Below are 26,366 nucleotides of genomic sequence, written 5' to 3'. Positions count from 1 at the left end.
ACAGTGATAAAAAACACTGACCAGGCATGCAGTCAGGAATACATATCCATACTGGAAGTAGAAAAAGCCATCAAAGGCTTGAAATGTGGAAAGGCAGCAGGAGTAGATGATATTCGACCAGAAATGCTGAAGTATGGTGGTATAAGAGTCTTACAGTGGCTGCACTGCATAGTTCAGAAAGCCTGGACAGAGGGACGAATTCCCGATGATTGGAGTAGAGCTCTCATAGTAGCCATATATAAAAAGGGAAATAAAACTGAATATGAGAATTACAGAGGTATTTCCCTACTGAGTGTTCCTGGCAAGATCTATGCAAGTATACTTGAGAAACGGTTGAGAAGAATTGTTTAAGAAAAGCTTGGTGAAGAACAAGCCGGATTCAGGCCAAATAGAGGCTGTCAGGATCAGATCTTCACTTTACGACAAATAGTCGAGAAAGCATGGGAATATAACAAAGATCTGTATTTAAGTTTTGTCGATTTGGAAAAGGCATATGACAAGGTGCCAAGAGAGAAGCTATTCAATACGCTGCAGTTATATGTTGTCAATGGGGCATTATATCAAGCAATACTTAGTCTTTATTTGAGTTGTGAGTCAGCAGTTAGAATTGAAGGAAGTACAGGAAGATGGTTTAATGTTAAATCTGGTGTGAGACAAGGATGTACATTATCCCCTCTGTTATTCATTATCTATATGGATCACATTATGAAGGAATGTGGTATTAAACCTGATATCAAAATTGGAGATGTTAATGTCAGCTCTTTTCTTTATGCGGATGATGTTATACTTCTAAATAAATCCGCTACAAGTCTGCAAGATTCTCTGACTAAATTGAATAGCTGTTGTAATAGATATGGTATGAAGGTCAGCAATAAAAAGACAAAGACAATGAAAATAGGCAGAATCATTGAAAATGTCAACTGTGTTGTGAATGGAGAACCTGTGGAACAAGTAAAACATTTCAACTACTTAGGCACAATTTTTACTGAAGATGGTAAACTAAATATAGAAATAGACAACAGAATCAGCAAAGCTGGTATCGTGGGAAGTCAATTGAATAAATTCATATGGAATAAGAAAGAAATTAGTCGGAACACTAAATTAGCTGTATACAAGACTGTGTTCAAACCAATTTTAACTTATGGATCTGATAGCTGGGTCAGAAGTAAAACACTTGACCAAAGACTAGAGACCGCAGATATGAGAGTCCTGAGAAAGATTAGAGGCGTGAACAGATGGCATCAATGGCAATATCATATTAAAAATGAGGATATTAGGAAAGAACTTGACATTGTCAGCATCCAGGAATGCGTTAGCAGAGCTAATCTCAGATGGTATGGTTACTTAAGTAGAATGGGAGAGGAAAGATTAGCAAAACAAGTGTTCTCTGCCAGGTTGGCAGAAAAACGACCCAGAGAAAGACCAAGATATAGGTGGATTGATACGGTACAAAGTGCCTTAGACGATAGAAATATAAGATCTGATAATGTTGGAGTCTTGACAAGTAACAGACTGATTTGGAGGAAAATTGTAGATAGGAAGTTAGTAATGATGTAATTTTTTCATGTAGTACTGTCATATCCTGTACACCCCTTGAGGGTACATGGCAGGAATTTGATGATGAAGTTTGAGAGATTCTCATTTCATGTAAACATCAAAAATTGTTTTAATGTTACTTATTAATTTCTAGCATCCGTCATGTTTAGTTGATAAACTCTCATTAAATCTAACAGATTAGCTTAGGTGTTTACAGTTATTCATAACTTAAGTTTTTAATGGTATTAACAACACCAAACAATTTAATCAAAAGATGTTTTATTAATGCATATATTTCGCTGAATTTCAAATCAGCATCATCAGAGCACAACACACTTGTACACGCGACAGTGAGTAAGTAAAACAATAAAATTGTAGTGTACAAAAGATCTAAAGTCCTATTTATGGCACCCTCTAATGTTGTGGGAAAAAAAAATCATTACAGGTATACTTGTTCAGGTTAGGAGAATTCTTCAAAGCCATTGCTAACTCAAAAAATAATTTTTCAGATCTGTAAGAACTCCTAAATTGCACATTTGTTTTCTTCCATCTGATCCTGTGTGAAGGAGTATTCAAAGCGTGTTGTGCCAGTCCTGACTTGCCATAGTAATAGTAGCGAATGTATTTTTTATGTCGTTCCAGGTGGATGTTAACTGATCTTCCTGTTTGTCCATAGTAGGTCAAGTCACAGTTACAGGGAACTTCATACATTCCAGGGTGTGCTAAAGGGTGAAGTTTGTCCTTAATCAAGCAGATCAGAGTTGCTAGTTTTATATGCAGTTTGAAAGTAGTGTGAAGGCCATGTTTCATCAGTACTTTGGCTATCATTTCCGATGCACCTCTGACATAGGGAATAGAGATAGTCATGTTGTGTTCCTGCATAGTAATTTATCTATTTTGTGGAGATTGTAGCCGTTGGCTAAGAACTTTCTTTGGCTGTCTTTCTCTCCCAAAAGTTTGGGAAGTTCTCATTTTATGTTAACGTCAAAATTTGTTTTAATGTTACTTATTAATTTCTAGCATGTGACAATCATGTTTAATTGATAAACTGTCATTAAAGTTTATTATTATGGTTATCATGTAATTTTGTTGTTTTATTGTTATACCATGGGTGCCTTAAAGATTAGCTGACAAAAGTTGTGGGAAGACTGGTTAGAATATGATTATTATTATTATTATTATTAGCAGTAGTATTAGACCTCCAGGGAGTCAAGGACTCATCGAGGGTGGCCATGCATCACCCACACTTGCTGTCACACCTTTTCTTAAATTCATTTGCATTAGATGCACTCACTATTTCGGTACACAAACTGTTCTACTTATTCACTTTTATATCTTCCCTCTTTCTCCTGTCTACCAGCATCTGCAACCCACATATATTCTTATTCTCACCTCGTAATCTACATTCCATAATCCCAATATCATCTTTGTAACTCATATTTGCACCTTTTCCACAACTGCTTTATCCCCTTCAAACCCAGGAGACCAAATCTGTGCACAGCAGTCCAGGTGCACTTGCATCAAGGATTTGGAAGGAGGCAAAATGACTTCTATATCTTTACATGTTAATGTTCATTTCAGCATTACAATTATCCCTGGGTCTTATTTGCAATTTTTGTTATGTGACCCTTGCACATCAAATTGCTGTTCACCATAAATCCAAGATTTCTATCCACATCAGATACTCCAAGCATAATCCCACCAATATAATATACCCATTAGATATCTCATTACTCCAAAGTGCATATTTATATACTTCTTAACATTGAATTGACAGTCATTATCATTTGCCTACATTTCCTACCTATTCATATTTTCTCTAAATGCTGTATATCATTGCATCCCTGATTACCCTGTCTAACTTTTAATCATCAAACAATTGAAAATCTGCTGTCAGTCTCTTTCCATTATCAATAATATATAGATTAAATGACAGTGGTCCAAGGACTTATCTCTGGAACACACCACTGGTCATCTTAAATCTGGCAGATCACACCTCCTATATGCTACATTCTGATACCTGTCTATCAGCTACCCACTTATCAAAACCACTAATTGACTTCCAATCCTGTATTCTCCAGTTTATGCAACAGCCTTTCATGTGGTACCCTATTAAATGCCTTAGCAAAGTCCAACAGTATCATATTGTTTTTTTACTCTTTAGAGACACTTGTGACATTATGATTAAGAATTATAGACACATAAACACAAGATTATTTTAATATTTGCGAAATATTTCAGTCTGAAAATAACAGACTATCTTCAGTGGCTACATAGGAACAGTTTTTAACAAGGTGGGATACCAAGAATTGATCATTCAAAAGTAGAACGAGCCGCGTGATGTTACATTGATTAGCATTAAAGAGAGGAAAAATTTCATCAGAGTGATGATTAAATTATAGGTATTAATTCACAATTTCATAATTTATAAATAACATTAGACTAATGTAGGAATTAAAAGTCTCAATTTAAAAATAATAATAAAAAAATGTCTTATCCTGATTAAACTTTCCCATATTTTGATAAGAATATACAGCCATTTCGATTCAAGTTAGGGCGTTGAAGTAAGGCCTCAGCACTCTCTTTGAATAGGTGTTCAAATTTATAGCGACATCTGTGTAGAAGGCGAGTCTTGGACCAGAGGATGTTGTGGCTTGTCTCTATCCCATGCTGAGCCAATCCAGACTCATCGGATTTGTTGTGCTGAATGTATGATTGATGTCCTTGACTTCTTTTAATTCTTGAGACTTTTAATTCCTACATTAGTCTAATGTTATTTATAAATTATGAAATTGTGAATTAATATCTATAATTTAATCATCACTCGGATGAAATTTTTCCTCTCTTTAATGCTTAGCAATGTAACATCACACAGCTCGCTCTACTTTTGAGTGATCAATTGTTGGTATTCCACCTTATTAAAAACTGTTCCTATGTAGCCACTGAAGGTAGTCTGTTATTTTCAGACTGAAATATTTGGCAAATATTAAAATAATCTTGTGTTTACATGTCTATAGTTCTTAATTTCAGTATCATATTGTATCCATTTCCTTCATCCAGCTGAGCCATAACATTGTTATAAAACATGAGCAGTTTGCTAAAATATGACCTCTTTTAGTAAACCCATGATCTTCCTTGCAGAGTATAGTTATCTGTCTATCCAATTTTTTGTATGCGAGTTCTTACTAACTTCTCCAAAATCTTCACAATTACTGCAGAGATACTGATAAGTTGATAGACATCCATCTTTGAATCACTCTTTTGCAATGGGATTATTATACATTTTTATATACATCATATACATTTTATTATACATTATACTATTTTTTGGCAATATCCAGATTCTTGCTGCCTGGAATTGCTCTTAGTCATTCGTGTAGTTTACCATAAGACTATAGTGAGCTAAAAGGATAAGTATGAGAAACTTCTCATAAGAATAGAATTTTATCTCACCTAACGAATGTTGCACAGTGTGTTTGTCTGTACCACCTTGCCAAAAATTTTTCTCCTAGATTGCTTCTTTCTAAATGCAAATTGGCAGACTGAATGATAGAATTTCCATAAAGCATTTGTATGTCATATTTGCTAGTTTACCAAACTGTTTTCTAACTTTTCATAAATGATATTTTAACTTATTAAATATAGATATGAGATTTCAATATCCCATTGCTAACTGGTTTGTGTGCATGTGTGAGTTCTTGAACTGGTGATATTGGACAGTTGGAAAAGGGAATGCCAAGTATGGTAAGACTTTTTTGGTAGTGGTTAGTCCAAAGGGAATGCTTCCAAGATCCAATCATCCAAAATTTTTTAATTTTCTTTTGTCAGCATTTGCAATTAGTCCACCGACTGGTGAATTTTTCCAAAATACCATGGACCCATTATGAATGGACTAATAGGAAGAGTGGCCTATTAATACTTGAGAAGTATTGGCAATTCTCAAGTATTTTCAATTTATGTTATATAAAAAGGAATCCAATGATGTCTGTGTTCCACTTCGATGCTACTTCATTATGATGATATCTCTGAAAGTGTATAAATATTCATAGTAGAGTTGCACCTCCTTTTCATCAATTGCATCACAAGGTGGTGCAACCATTCGTACATTTGACATTTTCAGTTTTTTCCATGGTACTTCATCACTGTTTTCATTTTTCTTTTCCCGAACAAGAACCTTATCATCTGTTTCTTCTGGAGCCAGTATCTGGTAATCAGGATCAATTTTACTTTCTTCTAGGCATGTTTCCACAAGTGATATCTTGTTTTACAGCAGTTATCAATGTTTGATGGAAATTGGCCTGAATTCCTACATAATAAAACTCAATTTTAATATCTTGAAGTAATTTCTTTCTGTTGTTTATTTGGCAGTATGGTTATCTTGATATCTTTCCACGATTCAGCAAAGTTGTACATTGCAAACTTCAGATTATAATTTGTGCTATTTCATAATGTATATTGGCCTCGGTCATGAGCCAGACCGAGAGTTATTTATGCTGTATTCTAGAGCATAGTTTACCTTCACATATTTCCAAAATAGTTTGTTCTTTAAGATTGACATGATTATGTGATATAGGTGATATACCTGATTCCAGCTCTTCTTTATAACTTCTAGATTTCCTTACAAATGCTTAAAATAATTACATTTTCTTGTCAGTACTATTACTTTGTCTTGAAGCTATGTATAATAGAAGAGGAGATATGAATTCAATCAATCTGAGAACCAGTGCCTTGATTCGTGTAAGCCTGGAGATCAGGGTTGTGAATTTTCAACACATCTGCTAGATGAGTTGAAAATCAAGACATACTTTTAATTGTGCATATTGCTACTTCTCGGGTCACTTATTTTGTCTAATATGGAATTTTCAATGCTGTTCCAATCTCTGGCTACTGTAATGTTGTGAGCACTGTATAAGTAAGGCTCTAATTCCTGGAACAATTGTCATATCCTTTTATTGTTTGTTGGCTGGAGCATATATGTTTATAAATCTTGTTATAAACCCAATATTTTATAATAAGATTTAACTTCTTTCAAGACCAGTATGTCTGGTCTTGAAAGGGCGAATCTTCTTTCAAGATTCGCCCTTCTATGTCTCTTTGGATATTATGGAAGATCCAAGGAGGGATGCAAGAATAAGAATCCCTACTCTAGCCTTGTTAGGCTTCCAAAGCTCCAGTAGGACACAGTTGGTATTTATCTGTTATGATTTTTATATCTGCAGAAGTCTGTTTCTTGGGAGAAATATAATATTATGGCTTAGCATAAGTTTTCATATGACTTTGTGTTTAACTGGACTGTGAAATCCACATACATTTTATGAGTCAATGCAGAAGAAAGATAGTAGTGAGATGTAGCTGGTAAGTCTTTAATCTTTAGATTTTGGTTTCATGTGGCCAGATCTTTGGGATCCTCCATACCGTAACTTTTTTCCAGCTTTTTTTTTTTTTAATCTTTTCATTATTTCAATTTCATGGCTGATGGTCTTGATTTGGAAGCCAGTTATTTTATTTATTATTATTATTTTTTTTTCTCCCATGTAGATGGTATTCATATGGAGAGAACTTGGCATCATTGTGCTTTATTATTTTTTTCTTTGTGTCTCTTTCCCTTTATCAGCATGATATGGTTCCTGATAGTTCATGAATTCTACTCAGTCTGAGGAGTCTTCATTTGATGATCCACAGCATTTGTCGCCTTTACATTTTTATCACTTCTTGTAGATATACAGATTGTTCTTTTTTTAATTGACACATCTTTTCTTTTTGATGATCTTGTCTGGATGCTAAGTTCTTTCATATGTCTTACTTGCTTTTCTGTTTCCTTCTCTTTGATTTTTCCTTCTAGGAGAGTTTCCTTTGTATTTGCTCTTCTATCTGTTCAGTTGTTACAATGATATCCTTACTGTTAATTTTAACTGCTGATGATCTTCTGTGGTTGACAGGGAAGGTGGCTCCAGGATAAGGTGGTTAGTCCTGTGCCTGCAAGTATACTTTGTAAATTGTGTGCATCTCCTGGCCAGTTTTCTGATTGCATGATGAAAAACCCAAGTTTCTTTAAGAAAAATACCAAGCCACTGCCATATGAGACTGGCTAACTCACCTTCAGTTGAAAATCCCTAATAATGGTTCCTTGCATCCTAGATGCCTTTCCAACCAAAGGACATCACCAAGTACCTTCTTTGCCAGACTAAATTGGAAGATCTGATTTCCAATGTATATGCAATCCTGACAGGTTGTATTGGTGTTCCTGCTCTTTTGGCAAAAGTTTTAATGGACAGGTAATAATGCACTGTTCAGAACTTTTGCATTTCTACTAAGATTTGGGACATTGACTTTGACTTGACTAATGAAATGTCTGATCTCTTCACACTTGAAGCATTTAGCCATTTTCATTTAGCAGTTTCCACCGAATTGATTATATGAGCTGCAATGTAAGCATTGTCTTTGCATCCCCTGGATAGGTTACCATAACTCAAATTGTTCCAGTATTGATTAGAATTTTCTGCAGGCATCTTCATGTCCATTGTGAAGTTGACCTCGCCAGAAAACCAGTTGACATCTTCACTTCAGATATCCTTTTCTTTATGTTACTTATTTTATCCTATTTTGAGAATGTCTAGATAGATGAGGATTTTGTTGCTTCTTTCTGTGTATTCCATTGGAAATCTCTTGACTTTTATTGTTTTCACTTAGATTCCTACCATTACAGCTATTATTATGCTACCTTCAAATGTAAAACCCTATAGTAGTTTCCATCTCTTTAAATACAATTAAATATTTCCTTCTGTCATACAGCATGAAGAAATATATTTTATTAGTTCCTACAATCTCTTAAAGCCATAGTATTACACCCTGATAACTTAAGAATGTGAAATTTTCAGTTATCATGATGTAACAAGTGAAGGTATAGTAACTAAGTAAGCAAGCTTGTTCATAAGCAGATATCGTTAAGAGCCTTTAAAAGTAACGAATACAAAAAAAATAAAAAGAAAGAAAAACATGCTTGCATCCAAGTGAAAAATATAGCTGAAATTGTTTGTTGAACTAAATAAAAAAAAAAGAAAAAAGAAAAAAAAAAAGGGAAATTTATTACAGTTGTGATATGATAAAATAAGGTTAAGTAACCTTATTGAAGATTAGTCATAGGATTTTGTATGTGAGAGGCTAGTTTTTACACTTGCAATAAGAGATTAAAGATTCGAGTTAATTCTTAGAAAATTTTGTAAAGGGGGATTACTTTAGTATAGATGACATAGAGGTTAGCTTAAACAAAAACCAAAGCTCAAGGTCATAATCCCCGAATTGAGACTTCATCATGTGTCAGTCGCATGCACTTGGACCACATAATGTTTTGGCAGAAAAACACCACTCTAATTGGTCAGTGAGGGTGGGGGGGGGAAAGAAATTGAAGAAGGTGCCAGTAGGGGTCATCGTATAAAAGGGTTAGGGACCCCCCCCCCCCCGAAGGCTTTTTTCCTCAGAGTTTTTCTTCACGAATCTTCGGATAGGTCTTGCGTGGTTTACTCCATCCAACACAATAAGGAAACAAAGAGTGCGATACCGTGTTCCTATTAAGAAACAAGGGACGCCGTTTAGTTAAAAAGAGAGAAGAGAAGATAATGTCAGTGTGTTTTATCGTCCAGTGATTGTAACGAGAGAAAGAAAATTCTATAAAGGAGTCAGTGCCCACGTGGTGAATTTCACAGCTATAGAATAGATGATCCTATGTATGTCCTTGATTGAAGAATGTAAGGTAAAGATTGTGAAAGCCCATCTTAGTGCCAAAAGAACTTAGGAGTGATAAGTTATAGAAGAGTTCGTCCTAGGAAGGTAAAATATCGGAAAAAGATAGAGACCAGTGTAGAAGACCCAAGTCAAAATGTACTGTAAAATCTCGTGTCAATTCAAATCATATGTAACTGTAGTCATTGTTCAATTACTGGACAGTTGAAAGGATTAATGAGAATTATACTAGGACTTTAGTACATGTCAAACTAGAATAAAAATGAGCTTGTTATTACTAATTAAGACGTAATTCATTTGCCTAGAGATTTATGCATGTACATTGTATTTTAATTAAGAGAGTTTTAAAGGTCAAATGTGTGTATTAGCTCAGTGAAAGGATAATTTTAATCCATATTGTCTTAGTGAGAAAATTAGAGTAACTGATTATATATGTCCTAGAAAATACAGAATTATAGCGTGATCAAACCAGTAAGGGGATAGACAAAGGATCAACTAGTTCTAGGATTATACTTGTTTGTATATATAGAATCTGTTATGGCAATATGATCACAATTCTCATGTAGGATCTTAACCTAATACTTGTGTTTAACTAGTGAAAATTTGTATTATATATTCTTAGTATTGAATTGAGTTTTATTTGATAAAGAATGAATTGTACATGTTTAAGAGTTCAATAAACTTTTGTTTATTGAAAATACAGTTATCTGAGATTGCCGCTCAATGCACGACTTGTAACAACGTACGAACCTAATCGCGCGGGGGGGGGGGGGGGGATTTGTCGAGATAAAGGTCACGACTGCATATTAGTTTCACACCAGACGTATTTTGGTAATTGTTCCTTGTTTTTGAATTTTATATCTTAAACTAAATGTCCTGAAAGATGCAGTATAAAATAAATATTTAGGGACGCTAAGGGGAGAAGAAGCTTGAATATTTGTATATAAATAAGATTTGGACAAAGACAAGTAGAGTTTCACATGTAAGGATAGTTGAAAGCCTAATAATCGTAAATTGGGACGCTACAATAGTCACTTATCTCCCACTTCACATCATGGAATTTCAGTTTGTAGTGCTTGCAACCTTGAAAGAAATTGGTACCACTTTCTCAAAAAGCTAAGAACTTTTTATTTATAAGGAAAGAAAAGAAAGAAAACATTTCACTTGGAGGATCTTGATTGAAGGACTTTAAAAAAATCTGATATGAAAACAATTTTACACCAGAAAATGTTGTTGCTGAGCTACTCTGAAATTATGGGTGTGAACTTTGTTTGTGATTGCTGTTTTAAGGATACTTGTGACATAAGACTGAATGATATATGCACGTAAACACAAGAAAGATATTTAATTAATTCAAAATATTCCGTTTTATACTTAATACTTAGTGATATAACGTCACGCGGCGTGTTCTATTTTTAACGATCTATTGTTAGTATTCTAGCTTGTATTTTTTTAAAACTGTTCTTGTAATACCACTGAGGATGGTCTGCTATTTCCAGACCAAAATATTTGGTTAATTAAATATCTTTCTTGTGTTTACATGCATATATCATTCGTTTGTGATTGCAAGGATGGAAAAATAAGAGCTCCCATGATGGGCACAAGAAGTTAAAGAGGCAGTTCTGGGAAAAGAGAAAGCATACTAAAAGTTCCTAGCAAATAAGTTGAGGATGTTCTAAAAGAATACAGAAAAAAATGTAAGAGAGCTAAGCTGTGTGTAAAAGTAGCTATACAGCAGTCATAGGAATCAAAGAAGATAAAGGTGACATGCCAACTGAAGATAAGGATATCCTAGATGTCCAGAGTTATTACTAATTTGAAAGACTGTTAAATGAAAGAAACAGTGACAGAACCCTACTAGAAAATTTTCAAGAGGAATACAAAGAAGAGTACATATCAATACTTGAGGTAGAAAAAGCCATCAAAAACTTGAAATCCAGCTGGAATAGATAATATTCATCCAGAAATGCTAAAGTATGGAGATATAAAAGTTTTGCAGTGGCCACACTGCATAATTCAGAGGGCCTGGTCAGAAGGTTGAATTCCAGATGATTGGAGTAGAGTTCTAATAGTTTCCATCTATAAAAAAGGGAATATAGCTGAATGTGAGAATTACAGAGGAATTTCTCTCCTAAGTGTTCCATATAAGATTTCTACAAGCATACTTGAAAAGAGGTTGAGAAAGAATTGAATAATAATAATAATAATAATAATAAAAAACGTGGAAAATTACAAGCCGGGTTCAGGCCATATAAGAGGTTGTCAAGATCAGATTTTCACTTTACAAGAAATAGTTGAGAAATCATGGGAATATGTCAAGCATCTGTACTTAAGTTTTGTAAATCTGGAAAAAGCATTTGACAAGGTGCTCAGAGAAAAGCTTTTCAAAACACTACAGTTATGTGGGGTAAATGGAACATGATACAGTGTAATATATAATATGTATTTAAGTTGTAAATCAGCAGTTTGGATGAATCAGTCTATTTAATTATTTATTTTTTGTCAAGTTTTTCAGTATTTGGAAAACTTTTCTCTCTTTTTTATAATGTATAAAGCCTGACAAAGCCAACAGTTTTTCTAGGGTGAACAAGACTAATCAGTCATAAGTTTCAGAAATAAAGACTAATAAAATATTCTTGTTTATTCTTTAATTAATTTTTTTTCACTTTTTCTCTCATTTCCTCATATTTGTTTATAAGCAGACCAGCTCTATGAATTTTTTCCGAGGTGCCTCGCATGTAGGGAATGGTGATGGATTTAGAGTAATCCTTGTTGTGAAGGGGGAGGGGGTTGTGGTTTATGGGTACACCACAACCAGTTTGTGGTTTACCTACATGGCAGGACAGCAAATATCAGAATTTCAGAACACAAGGACTACATCCGGTTTCACCAGTACAGCCACTCTGGTCTTGCAGACCAGATACACGCCGCAGAATACAGTGGAAGAAAGCCACAATAATACACCGTAGCAAGTTCAAATTTGAAAGACTATTCATGGAATCAACCTCAGCCCTAAGAAACATACCAAACCTCAACAAATTTGGTTGCATGAGACTGCCCCAAATTTGGGAGATGTGCATCAAGAGACCTTCAGCCTAACGGCCAAGAATACCTACATAGCCCGCTAGGGGGCACCATCAGGACTTTTAGGAGAAACAATAGCTTCCTCACTTCATCCTCATTTACTGTGTGTAGTGCCTGCATGCACCTGCCTTTATCTTAAGTTCCTTTGAAGATGGCAATGTGACGTTGCCGAAATATTGGAAATATATATTAAAGTTTAATTTAATTTATATTCTAGTGTACATAGTGAATTCCTTAAGTTATTTAGTAATCATGTATAACCAACGTATAAGCCTTTCTACGAGAATAAATGAAACTCTGTAATTTATGAGGTTAATCAACTTAATTCATGCAATTTGTGGCAAAAAACCTGATATGCAACTTTTTTTTGGGAGGGGGTGGGGGAGGGCTATGTGAATAGTCGAGCACCTTTCAGTGGTGTGGTGTAGATTCATATGTACAAAAACCAAACTTTGGAATGCCATTGGCAAGCTCTGGAGGAAGCATTGATTGCTTCACTCAGAGAGACATGTTGTGAAGTTGTTTGTAAGGATAGAAAAATTAAAATGACAGTATGACAATATTGTTAAAGAGGTGGTACTGGAATCAAGAAAGTATTTTGAGAGTTTCTATTAAGTAAGTTGATGTTATGGACTTAATTGATAAGAAAGAATATAGAGAATAAAATATAAGAAAGGTATACTGTGTGTAAAAGTGAATAAACAAAACTCATGTAAAGACTGGTAAGAATATGGAAGATAAATGTTAGGAAGGTGGTCAGATGTACTGGAGAGCATCTAGCTCAGTTGGTATAGATGGAGACCATTGGCTGGAAAGACCTGGGCTCAATTCCCATCCATGCGGTGAAGAACTTTTATCTGGTCTCTTTCAACTAAAGGTGAGTTAGCTGGTTTCATACGGAGGCAGGAGAGGGTGGTTTCCACCCGGAAATTTGAATTTTTCGTCTCCCAGAATAGACAAACCAGCCCCATGAACATGCAGATTTACAACCATGAATATTTATGACAATATGTGGAAGAGATGAGGTCCTCACAATGTGTCGTAACACCCATAGTCAACCACGAGTCAAATCATGATTAGATAGGAGATGGCACTTGAATGGAAAGATGTCCTGGAAGTCATTAAAAAGGCTTAAAATTGGAGAAAGAGTACTGTAAAAGGAATTGCAGATGATAAAAGGTTACATGAAAATAAAGATATTATAGATGTCTGAAGTTTAAAAGATTGTTAAATGAAATGGATAGTGGTGGAACGATGGTAGAAAATTTCAAAGCCAATGCAATCATGAACACATATCGTCATTTGAGGTAGAAAAAGCCATCAGACACACACAGACACAAGTGTGGAAAAGCAGTTGGCTTATATTTGACCACAAATGCTCAAATGAGAGAAGTTTTACAGTGGCTGCAATTCATTGAGAATCATAGAGAAGTTTTTCTATCACTTTTTCTAAAAGTAATATGCAAATTATGACAACTTATATAATGAATTTTGTATTGAGGAGAAGGTAACAGGGAAAGCTGAATATCTAATTAAAATGTGACTGTTTTTATTATTATATTGTGAATGCTCTCCCAAGCAGTACCATGACCCAAAATGGATAGGCCCATTTAGACACTCCTATTTAACCCTTTCTCATCTTTCCTCCTATACATTTACTGAAATTGCATTCACCATCAAATAGTGCCCATTTCATGCATTCACCACATGCCAGAAGAAGACCCAGGATGTCACAAGCTTCCTAATAACACCCTAGCCTGTTTCCAGAAATGACTACGTTAGTTTTATCTCCAACATCAATAAGAGTAAAATCTCACTTGTGTCTCACTTCCTTTATAGATATACATTGGTGTCCAAAAGCTAAGGATGAACTACAGTTTTACCTGTATATGAAAAAAATTTCATGACTACAGCCAAATGTGGACTTAAATTTATTACTAGCATACTAATAAATTTATGTCCATTTGGCTATAGTCATGATTTACACAAAAAAGAAAAAGTGTTATAAATTATATAAAAATTTCCTATGGACATAATTAAGGAATTAATGTACATTGCTTACAGAAAACTATGCAGAGAGACATTTCAGTATGGAATATGTCAACCCTGAACTTCAATGCAGCTCTCACAACATTGTACATGCTTAACACTGAGTGATTCGGGAATCTTGAGGCAAATTGGCCCACTCCTCATTCTTCAAAGCGAGGATAAGACCTTGTTTGTTTTCTGAACAGGAATTTCGAGCAGCATTGTGTCTCCGTCTTGTATCCCAAACGTGGATTGTGATTGCCACTCTATTCGATTAATATCCCCAGTCTCCAGAAGTATCTCACTGCTCATGTATGATGTGGTGTGGCATATTCATAAAAATGAATTCTTTGCCTATAGCACCATGGAACAATTGAACCTGACGTTTAAGAACTTTGTTGCAATGTCATTCACCAGTTATAGTACCTTTTTCCAGTACTTGTAGCTCAGGGCGTCTGTTAAGCATAATGTCTCCCCATACAATGACTCCAGCACTGCTGTATCTATCCCTTTTGAGAACCTTTTCATGATGATAAGCAGTACCATTTTCACTCTAGATCAGTGGTCGCCAAAAGTGGTCGATATTGATCTCCAGGGGTCGATTCAGGCTCAGGGGTCGATAGAAAAATATAAGACATCATTGTATGTGTAATATTTAATTCGGTTAATTTGGATTACCTCCATCCTAAATGATAACGCAATTAAGAGTGAATTGTGGGAACAGTGACATGAATAAGACCTGTAAGATGGAGCAAGGTCATGAAAATAGTTATGGAGGCCAATGAAGTAGGCCAAAACGACATATTTACCAATAAACGGATGTAATGGTTCCCGCCCGGCAGGTGCGGCAGGAGCAAGATGGCAACACATGCACGGTTTCTTAATTAGTTATACTTACACGTATTCGATCCCAGTCTCATTTTTGCGCATCGATATACAACTGAGCATTAATGTTCTAAAATTAATCAATATACATATTATAATTCAGTCGTTATTCATTCACGAACTAAACTTCTCTATGTTGAAGAGTTGAGCAGGACTGGTAGTAATACCAGTGATATTAATACCAGTATATTAATATCACTAGTAATACCAGTGATATTACTAGTGATAATAATAGTAGTAGTAATAGTAATATAATAATATATATACTATATTATACATACAATAAACACTGTAACTATAAAGTAAGCAATCTAAAAACTCACATAAGCATCTTTTTCGCTTGTCCTATTATAATTACATAATAGTAAAATAGAGGGGGGGGTCGATAAAATGTCAAGAAACTCTTGAAGGGGTCGACGGTCAAAGAAGTTTGGCGACCCCTGCTCTAGATTAAGTGTCATCTAGAATTGTAGGAAAGACTAAAGTGACTCATATGTAAAGAATACTTTAGCCCATTGCTATCCTGTTCAATTTTTATGGGTATGACACCAATGCAAATGTGCTCTACAATGAGCTGTGGGTAAATGGAAGCAGACTAGAGGTTAAGGCATATAGGCCTATACTTGTTGTAGACATCTTGACACAGTTTGTCGAGATATCTGCATACCTGTGCTTGAATGGAAACTTGCAAGCTGACCTGCCATGGTGCATCAATTATATTTTGCTGTTATAACCAAACGTCTGTCTTCATGCTCCATATCTCTTAGCAAACATCTGGAACACATTCTATCAGTTTGAAATGCTGCCCAGATCCTGGATACAATGCTATGTGAGATTCCAAACTCTGTGGCAATGTCAATAATTCTGTGGCCGTCTTCAAGCTTTTCAATAATTCTTCCCCATGCGAAATCATCTAGATGACATCATTGCAAGATATCCAAGTTGCAACTTTATTCCTTCACAAAAAGAGTTTCTTTTAAACATAAATTGCTTAGCACAACCTATTGACTTTTATCCTGTTCAGTGCTACCACGTGACCCCTCACAGTATTCGAAAATTTGAATGTGTACCTACTTTCTATTCAAATAGGCAGTTATTCAAGTTGCCACATGCTGATTTGTCTGAATTTGTGAAATGTAAGAACAAACTCTGTTTCTAACCTTCATCCATAATATTCATCCTTAGGTTTTGAACACCATGTATATTTATGTAGCGTCCCATGGAATAACCCTGGAAATCATACATTATTTCAACTGCGCCAAAATAACATGCTTAAAGAACAAAAGATAGATTAAATTGAATATATGACTTCATATATTTCCAACTAAAGGAAGACTAGTCTTACCTTTGGAAAATAAAGTTGCAAGAATGATAACACTGCAACTGGACTTACAAGATTCTAACTAGGTCTGTGGAGATTTGGTTGGAATTTCTAATTTGTTATAATGCATATGTTTGTTATAATAGAGGTTGCTATAGTGAGAATTGATTAGTACCATTCTTGCTTCCATTTAATCTTATTGACTGCTGGTCCAACTTGCCATAATTATAATTGCATATATATTTTTATATTTCTTAAAGCAAAGGCTGACATTTTTTCCTGTCTGTCCAAAGTAGGTCAAGATGCACGTGGCACTATATACCTGCCTGAATGCGATATACGATAGCATTTTTATTCAGGAAAACAGATAAGGGCTAAATTTGATATGTGGTTTAACAGTAGTGTAAAGATTATATTTATTTAACATTTTGACTAACTCTGCAGACCCTGGATATTAGACAAGTATGGTTATGTGTTGGCATTACATGTTAATTTCTTTTAATAGTATTGATTACAACACAATGATAAGAAAATAATTAATATTTATTAACTTATTATCTGATATTTTACTGGTATTATATTCAGCATTCTTTAGAACACAAAAGCAGTTTGTCACAGTACATGAAACAACAATTTGATATAACAGTGGGACTAGTTTAAGAAATTGTAACGGGTAACCCAAAGAATAAAAGTCCTAATTAGGGTGCCATCTATGCTGAAAAAAGAGAGATCATCTGCAACTTATTTGCTAGGAACTTTTAGTATACTTTCTTCTTTTCTAAAACCTCTGGTTCTTATTTTTCTATCCTTACAAATAACTTCACCACATGCTTCCCTAGCTATATCAATCAATGTCTTCAGTTTTCCACCGAGACTCCAATGTTTGGTTCTTGTTTTCAAACCACTTCAAACTTTCTTCAATAATGTCTGTATAATCGAGTCTACCTGTAAAAGCTGCTCAACTTTAATTCTCTTTAAAATTTTCTTACATACTGTTCTTTTCAATGTAATATCCATTTTTATTCTGCTTATCACAAAGTAATGGTTACTTCCAATTTCAAATCCTTTCTACACTCTTATCTTGAACCAGCTTAAGATATCACTCAACAATGATGTAGTCTATGAGGCTTTTCTTATTTCTTCTTCTCTGCATATTTTCCCAAAATATTCCTCTATGCCTGATAGGATTCATTTCTTACTCTGTTGTTTAGATACCCAACAAGGAACCACTTTTCCATTTTATTTAGCTGCCTGTTCTAATGATCACTTCTTTCTTAGAAGAACCTTCTGTGGGACCATAGGCAAAAATATGTTTCACTGTCCATTTTCCTATTTTGAAGTGTGCCCACATCACTCTACTTGAAACTACCCTCTAATCAAGAAGTTTAACTTCATGTGTGCTTTGTATTATGGGTGTGATATTAAGGATGTGTGCTCTGCATTATGGGATATTAAGGCAATTAATATGATGTCATTAGCCTCTATGTACAAGTAGCCCAGTCATGAAGATATTTGGCATGTATATTTTGTGTTTGCTTACATTTCGGTAAAGGATTGATGAAGAATATAATTTCTTGGCATCTTTAATTTAATTTATTCTATTCTCTATTTCCATATTTAATTTGCCATCTTTATAAAATGTTGTCTAAATGCAAAGTCGAAATGTTACTTGTTTACTTGTTATGAAATGTTTCCCATTCAGAAAGTAACTGATGCATTCAATGTTCTAGCCAATTTTCTTAGTTTGTCTTTTTATTGCTAATTTTCATACCAAATTTGTTACAAAAGATATTCAATTTAATTAAGAAGTCCTGCAGACTTGTACTGAGATATTTGTACCTAGATTGTACTGAGTAATTACGGCATAAAGTAAAGTGCTGAGATTAACATCTCCAATTTTGATATCAGGTATGTCACTTTTTTTTTTTTCATAATATGATACCTAATGGAGATAGTGTACATTCTTGTCTTACATCTGATTTATATTAAACCATTTTTTCCCAATTATCTTCACTCCTATATGCCATTTAGTCATCTGAGATAATGTGCTTTGAAACATACAGACTGCATTCTCCTTCATGAAAATGTTGCGGCTGAGCTACTGTGAAATTATGAGTGTGATGTGACCAGATGAAATCCTGTAGTAAAGATATAAATTGTGCTACCAACAATCTTATAATCTTATACAAGACTATTCTAGCAGATAAATTATGCATTATTATGAATCTCTGCTTGAATAATCCTATGCTAGCATGAAGGGAGACTGCTACTAGCTCCAACAAAATAAAGTTAAAAATCTTATCTGCTGAAATTCCTTTTCATCAGTGAGAGCTGCACCTTTAGAGATTTTTATTGAAGTTTCATTTGTGCAAGATATTGTGGAACTAGACCTATGCTGCCTTTTACTGAATCTTATCAATAGGAGCTAGGTCTATGAAGATACTGACAACTAAATAAATGCAGAAAAGTCATATTTTCCATATACAAGCAGTAAAATGGTGTATCATCATATTGTTAAAATTCTGGGTCAGAAATGTTATAGAAACGTTTTTCTCCTTTTACTTAGAAAGTAAATTATACCAGCAAGAATCTATTCTGGTTTTAATCTTTACCCAAGCAGAAGCTTAAGGAGTCAAAAGAGAGAAATAGCCTAATAAAATAAAAACACTGAAAGCTAGTGAAATGAAATGTAAAAACATATTCTTACAATAGAGACAAAATATTCACACTTTCTACTGAGCTGGGCATTTTAAAAACATGCTTAAAATTCAATACCAGTCCATTACTGGCTTCTGTTTAATGACTTAATTGTTGCCCACTTAAGGGATTAATCGAAATAATTTGAATTACAGCCAAAGAATTAAGCAGTGATACCATTATATTATAACTGTCCATTGTGTATATTCTCCAGCCAGTTGGCCTGTTTATAAGAACCTTGTTGGTCAACTCATGTTTGGTTGAAAAGTCCTTATAAAAGTTCTTGCATCCTAGATGGAATTTAAATAGCATGCCTTTCCAAACCGAAGGACAAGAATTTCATATGAATTCCATCCAGAATTTGTGCAACTACACAGTTGAATTACTTCCCTCAGAACACACTATTGGAATTTTATATCTGCTTTCACACTTTACAGAAAAATATTTGGCAAGATGCATGTCATTTGATAGTTTGAGCTTAACACATTGTAATGTCTCTTTACAAATCAACAGGCATTGTTATTCATTCCATAGTTCATCTATGTTCACATTCTAACTGTATATTGAGAACCTCCATATCTTTGTCACATTCAGCACATCTCTAATCTCCCTCCAGCAGTAGAATATCTTTTAAAAGAATTAAAAAAAAAAGATATAAAGGCATAATAAAAGATGAATAAATGATCACTTAATGATAACATTCATTAAGTTAGTGATAACATTCATTAATTAGCAGCAAGTTGTATACACTTGCTAAGATATTGCATTAAAATAAACTTGTATCACACTACAATGATTCTAGATAGTATTAAATGCTAACAGTACTGTAGTATTGTGCCATATATTTTACCACTAACATGATAAAGTTTTAATGCTAAAATATCATGTTAAAAAATTAGAAAAGTTATCTGTCAGTTTTTATTAGTTCATTGACATCACCAGTTCCTAGTATGCATATGTACCCCAAGAGGTGTGTAGGATACTATGATAGTACACTGTACTAAGTTTACATTATTACTAACTTCCTATTAGCAGTTTTCTTCCAAATGAATCTGTTATTTCTTAGGTTTCCAGTTTTTTCAGATCTAATATGGTCTTATAAGTACTACTAACTGCATCAATCCACCTTGATCTTTGCCTTCCTTTAGATCAGGCCTGCACAACATACGGCCTGCAGGCCTCATGCAGCCTGCAATGCTATTTATTTTGGCTTGTCTGCCTGATTGAATTATTTAATCATTACGGGGGAATATGAAATTAGACAATTTTTTCCTAGCATTGAATTAAATTTTTACTAAGACTCTGCATGTTTACGTTCATGCAATTAATGTTACAATCATGTTTCTCTCAACTCGACAATAAATTGCATTTGGAGTTATTCCCACTGTCGTTAATAACAAATTATTACAATCGCTTCGAGGTTTTGTTAGTGCTAGTGTCGCTGCAGGGAAATTCAAGGTTACATCTCTATGATAACAACTTGATGCCTACGAACAAGAACGAATCGTATTACACAAAGTTGGCCATACCTTGAATGGCTTTGGCAGTGTGGTGGTTGGTTGAAGCTGGAGCAATACATTACATAACTGTTATCATAACCTGCATTATTGTGAGTTTTTCATCATTAGTTTTTTTGTATTTAATATTGTCAATCTCGACACTTATTATGTTAATCTCGACAATAAGCTTAAGTAAAAAGTGTAAAATAGTTTTGGAACATCGAGCATTTAACTCTGAGTGGACAAATAAATATATTTTTTTATGTTGTTTAAGAACAAAATAGTGTGCATTGTTTGCTGGGAATCTATTGATGTGTTCGAAAGAGTACAATATGAGATGTTATTTTGAATCAAAACATCCTAACCTTGGCAAGTTGGATGCAAGTGAAAAGCAAACAAAAGCAACAAAGTTATTGAAAGTCCTTAGCAGTGAGCAACAAGCCTTTAAAAAAGTGACATCTGCAAATGAAGTTGCCACAAAGGTAAGCTTAAAAATATCACAAGAAATAGTTTGTGCTTGCAAATCATTTATTGAGGGAGAGTTGATAAAAAAAAGTGTCTGATGATTGCTGTTTCCGAATTGCGTCTTGATAAGAAAAATAATTTTGAAAATATCAGTTTGTCACCTACGACTGTTCAGCGCAGGGTGACTGATATTGCCGATGATCTTAAAGATAACCTGCAAAAATCTGCTAGTGAATTTGTCTATTATTCACTTGCTATGGATGAAAGTACTGATGTGAAAGATACTGCACAGCTTTTAATATATATAAGAGGTGTTAATAAGAATTTTGAGGTGACAGAGGAGCTTGTTGGTTTGTGTTCAATGAAAGGAAGAACAACAGGAAAGGAGATCGCAGAAAATGTAAAGATGTGTGTGTAACCGAAAAACTATCCTTAAATTTCAAGAATTTAGTAGTAGTTTGCACTGATGGTGCCCCATCTACGTGTGGAAAAAAATGTTGGTGCTGTAACATTTATTAAACAGTATGCAGGTAAACCATTGACAAAATTTCACTGCCTAATTCATCAGCAGGTGTTATGTTCAAAGATTTTGTAGTTTGATCATGTGATTAAAGTAGTATTTGCTCTGGTCAACTATATTCGAGCTCGGAGTTTGAAACCCAGAATGTTTCAGGCGTTTCTAGAAGAAAATGATGCCGAGTACGGTTATCTACCATACCACACTGATGTACATTATTTGAGCCGCAGTAAAGTTTTGTCACACTTTGTCGCTTTAAAAAATGAACTAGTTGAATTTTTGAAATCTGAAGAAGATATGGAAAAAATTCCCAGAAATAATGGATGAAGAATGGAATCGAGATTTATTTTCTTGTGTGACATTTTGGGTCACTTGAATGACCTTAACTTACAGCTTCAAGGAAAAAATAAATTTGTTTTTCAGTTAATGTCTCTTATAAAGGCATTCAAAATGAAATTAAGTTTGTTTGAAAATCAACTTGCCAAGGGGGATATGTAACATTTCTTAACTTGTCGACAGAATATTCCATCAGAATATCATTCAGTGGTGGGTGGAAAATATAAGAAGCACATATCACTTCTAAGTGAGTTGTTTCAGAAAAGAATGCCATTGAGTAATGAAGATGAAGTCTGCATAAAAGTGATTGAGGATCCATTTTCTGTCGAAGCAGGAAATCTACCTGTCGAACTCCAGATGGAAGTTATTGATCTCCAGTGTTTTGAAAACTATCGCGTCAAGCATAGGGAGAGTACTTTACAAGAGATATATTCTATTCTGGATCAGGATAAATTTAAAAGTTTGTTGGATACTGCCTACCAGGTATTTTGTATGTTTAGGGAGCACATTTTCTTGTGAACAAACATTTTCGGTCATGAACTTGAACAAAACCAAACAGCATTCATCTTTAAGTGATATCAATTTAGTGGTCATATTAAGAACGGCCACTTCAAACATGACACCAAACTTTGATAAAATAGTGGCAACAAAGAAATGTAATGTGTCACAATGCGACATTTAGTCACTGATATTTCACTGAGAATAAGTGTGATATTCTCATTGAAATTATTAGTAAACTTTGTGTTTAAGTTTAAGTGATTTTTATTGAGATATTTGCAACTATATCTGTTTGTAAATAATTTTGATTATAATTTTAATTGTAACTCTCTAAAAAATTTAAATATGCATATTAATTAGTATTTACTATAGACCTACTAACAAATTTACTTAAGTTTAGCTGCAGTGGACTAGTCTATGATTTTAGGTCCGAATGATCTGGCCCTTGGTCAGGTGGTCCAAGTTGGGTTTGGCCCTCAAAGAGAATCAAGTTGTGCAGGCCTGCTTTAGATCATTTTCCTTGCACCAAACATTTGTTTTGTTAAATCTGTCTTCTACCATTCTGTTCAGTTTTTCACTGCTAACAGTGTCAGGTTTCTTTCTTAATACTTTTCTTTTTAATGTGATTCTGTTCAGTAATGTAATCTATTCACTTCATTAATTTTTTTCAGGACTTTAATAAATAGTGTTAACCCAACTCTGAGCTCCATACGTTTAAGAATTGATTTGAATGCCGTCTTGCATATACTGCTAGTGTTTTGGCCGAATGCTCTCATATTTCTTATAAAGTTGTTTAGCTGGGTGTAAATATCAGCTTTATTTATTTTATTTTCATATTTTATTTGCTGCTTCACTAAAAATTGTGCCTTAATAGCTGAAATGTTTTACTTGGTCTGCAAACTCTCCATTGTAAATGCAGTTGATGTTTTTCATGTTCCTGCTTATTTCCAGGTTTTTTTTTATTGCTGATTTTTCTACAAAATTTGTTACAACAAACCATTTCGTTTAGTTAGTGTTCTGTAGTGGAAATCTTGTAGTGGATTTATTTAGTAGCATAATGTGATCTGTATAAAAAAAGAGGAGAATATCTTTGATTTTAATGTTTTATCAGTAATTTAATGCTACTTTCTTTCATAATGTGATATATATTAAATAATGAGTAATAGAAGATTTAGGGTGCCCTCCTCTCTTATACTTGATTTTGAACCACACTGGTTTGGTGCAAAAATCAACATAGATTTTTCTTTAAATATAATTTAAATATAATGCTTAAAATTTTATAAGTATTATATCTTAAAATCATGATATATTTTGAAAGTTTATTTTTCACTTGGTTAGACTTTAATAAATTTAGTTTAATCCTTTATCCAAGTGTGAGCAAACAAAGTTTGCGCCTGAAAGTATCTTCAGGACTGTGGTAAAGTAGTACAACACCGTTCAACTCATTGCAAAAGTGGAGTAAGCTAACATTACTCCTATCTCAGTATCTCCCATAATGCAAAACACATCTCCTTGCAGATATGTATAATGTTATGCATTAAGAGAAGGGCCACTACCCAGACTAGTTTCGACCTTTATTGAGGTCTCTTTAGTGGGAGCCAGGCCCAAGTGAGGGCCTGGCTCCCAGTGGCCCTTCTCTTAATGCATAACATTATACATATCTGCAAGGAGATGTGTTTTGCATTATGGGAGATACTGAGATAGGAGTGATGTTAGCCTGCTCCACCTTTGCAACGAGTTGCCCAGTGTTGTATTACCTTACCCCAGTCCTGAAGATACTTTCAGGCGCAAACTTTGTTTACTCACACTTGGATAAAGAATTAAACTAAATTTATTACATGATATATTTTAATTAGGGCATAAAAATTGAGAGGTTTATTTCTGAATTCATGTATAATATCTGAAGGCTGAGTCAGGGTTGGATTAAGGAGTAAGAATAAGTTAGGGTCAGCCACAAAAGAAAGGACATTAATATCTCTTTATGTTGCCAGGATCTAGTTCTGTTTTAAACAGAACTGAAATTAAATGGTAGCATAAGAGATTCAAAAATTCTTAAGTTCTTAATGTCTTATCCAACCTTTGTTCAGATTCTGATCTTGAATCTGACATGAAATTACTTGTAAAATTGACTTATTCTATTTTATTATTATTTTAGTCGTGCAGCAAGAAAAAGTTTTGTGTGCAATACTTCTCCTACTCTTCCCAGATGTCATTCTCCTGTCTCTCATGGTAAGATCTCTTAATAGGTATTGCTTAGACATATTGAAAACTTGTTTTATTCCTTATTTTGGTAATGCACATATTCATTTACCAAAGCGTAATCAAATTTTAGATTAGAGTGATGTGGGTAAATATCAGAATGGGAAATTGTACAGTGTTTTGTGCATCTAATCCTATTATGAAGAATTATCAAGGCCATGGCTCCATATCCTTCCTATAGCATAGATGTTTGTTAATGTCTTTAGGTGAGAGATGAATATCATTGCCCAGTGTGAGACCACCACCTATTTATTGGATGCCCTAAGTGTCTTGCAAAAGTTTTGTATTTGATCTAAGAGCAGGGTTTTTGGATTATGTCAAAAATTTTTTTTTTTAAAATATAACAATAGATAAATAGGTAGAGAGTGTCTATAGGTGGATGTCTTATATGTATGACCACCTAAAGACTTCTACCTATTTTCACATATAGAGAAAAATGTGAATGCTTGTTTATGTAGTATCTAAACAATGTCAATGGGCAATTTTGAAAAGAATATAGAAGATAAATGTCATGAAGATGGCAGAATTTTTGGTGGCTTCCAAAAAATGGTAGTTTTATTTCTTGGTAGTCACCAAAACATTCTGTCATCTTTGCGATTATTTTCTGTATTTATTCTTTTCATTGCTATTATTAATTGAATTTGGAAAGGCAGTTGGAGTAGATGTTATAAATCTAAAATGCTCAAATATGGAGGTATCAATTTTTACTATAGCAAATGTCTTCTCACTATAAAAAACCATCAGAAAACCGAATTTCCTTTCCTTAAGAGCATCAGTGTTCTGATTAAGAAAATTCACCAAAGCAAACCTTCCACTCTACTACTATTCTTCCTTTAGTCTCCAGAAATTTGTTACAAGGAGAGCTGGCTCTCTTATATAATTCAGAAATTTGGTTAGAAGTTTAAATTTCAGGTGATTGTAGAGCTATCACTGTATTCATTTATGGAATGATAAATAAGACTGAATGCTTTATTCAACCACACTTCCACGAAAGACTGAATAAAATTCTTGAAGAGAAAAGTGCAAAATAGGAAAATTTTTACTATTTTGACAAAGAGTTGAGTAATTGTGGTAACATATTAAGGGATCTGTTTTAAAGTTTTATTGATCTTGAAAGTTTGTCAAATGCCAAAATCGACTACTAAAAACATTCACAAAACATCTCTGTCTGCAGTGGGATTTGAACCTACAGCCTATTGAGTGAAGAGAGGAGATGCTATAATACTCAGCTAACCAGGCTGTCATATGATCAGGCACCGACAGTAATGCTCTGATGAATTGGAAAGAATTCTAGAATCTAAAAAAATCGTCCTTAATCCAGTATATCTCAACACTAACCTCAGCTGTAATCTTTTAGACTGTCATTGAGCTGCTATCCAACTTTGGCATTCATGAGACCTTGAAGGCATGCGCACACCCAACAATGAAGAGCTACACAGAACAGCTTCAAACGTTAATACCTTAATGCTTTAATGTATATTTTTTTTTTCTCTCGCAATTG

At 34.1% G+C, this 26,366-nt stretch overlaps 1 protein-coding gene across 7 annotated transcripts in view; it reads left to right on the top strand.

The window, feature by feature from the left end:
* Positions 1–26,366, top strand: part of dop (microtubule-associated serine/threonine (MAST) protein kinase dop) — a 677,535-nt gene that overhangs the window by 148,075 nt on the left and 503,094 nt on the right. For all 7 annotated transcript variants that reach the window (XM_090390876.1, XM_090390874.1, XM_090390878.1 and 4 more), the window contains one exon: positions 24,762–24,835. In XM_090390876.1, coding sequence (XP_090247002.1) covers positions 24,762–24,835 — 74 coding nt within the window. The remainder of the gene's footprint in view (positions 1–24,761; positions 24,836–26,366) is intronic.

This window comes from Typopeltis vanoorti, chromosome 3 (assembly GCF_054136105.1).
Source record: "Typopeltis vanoorti isolate ZY-2024b chromosome 3, IOZ_Tvanoo_1.0, whole genome shotgun sequence".
Lineage (NCBI taxonomy): Eukaryota > Metazoa > Arthropoda > Arachnida > Uropygi > Thelyphonidae > Typopeltis > Typopeltis vanoorti.
This window is presented reverse-complemented; position numbering and strand designations above follow the sequence as displayed.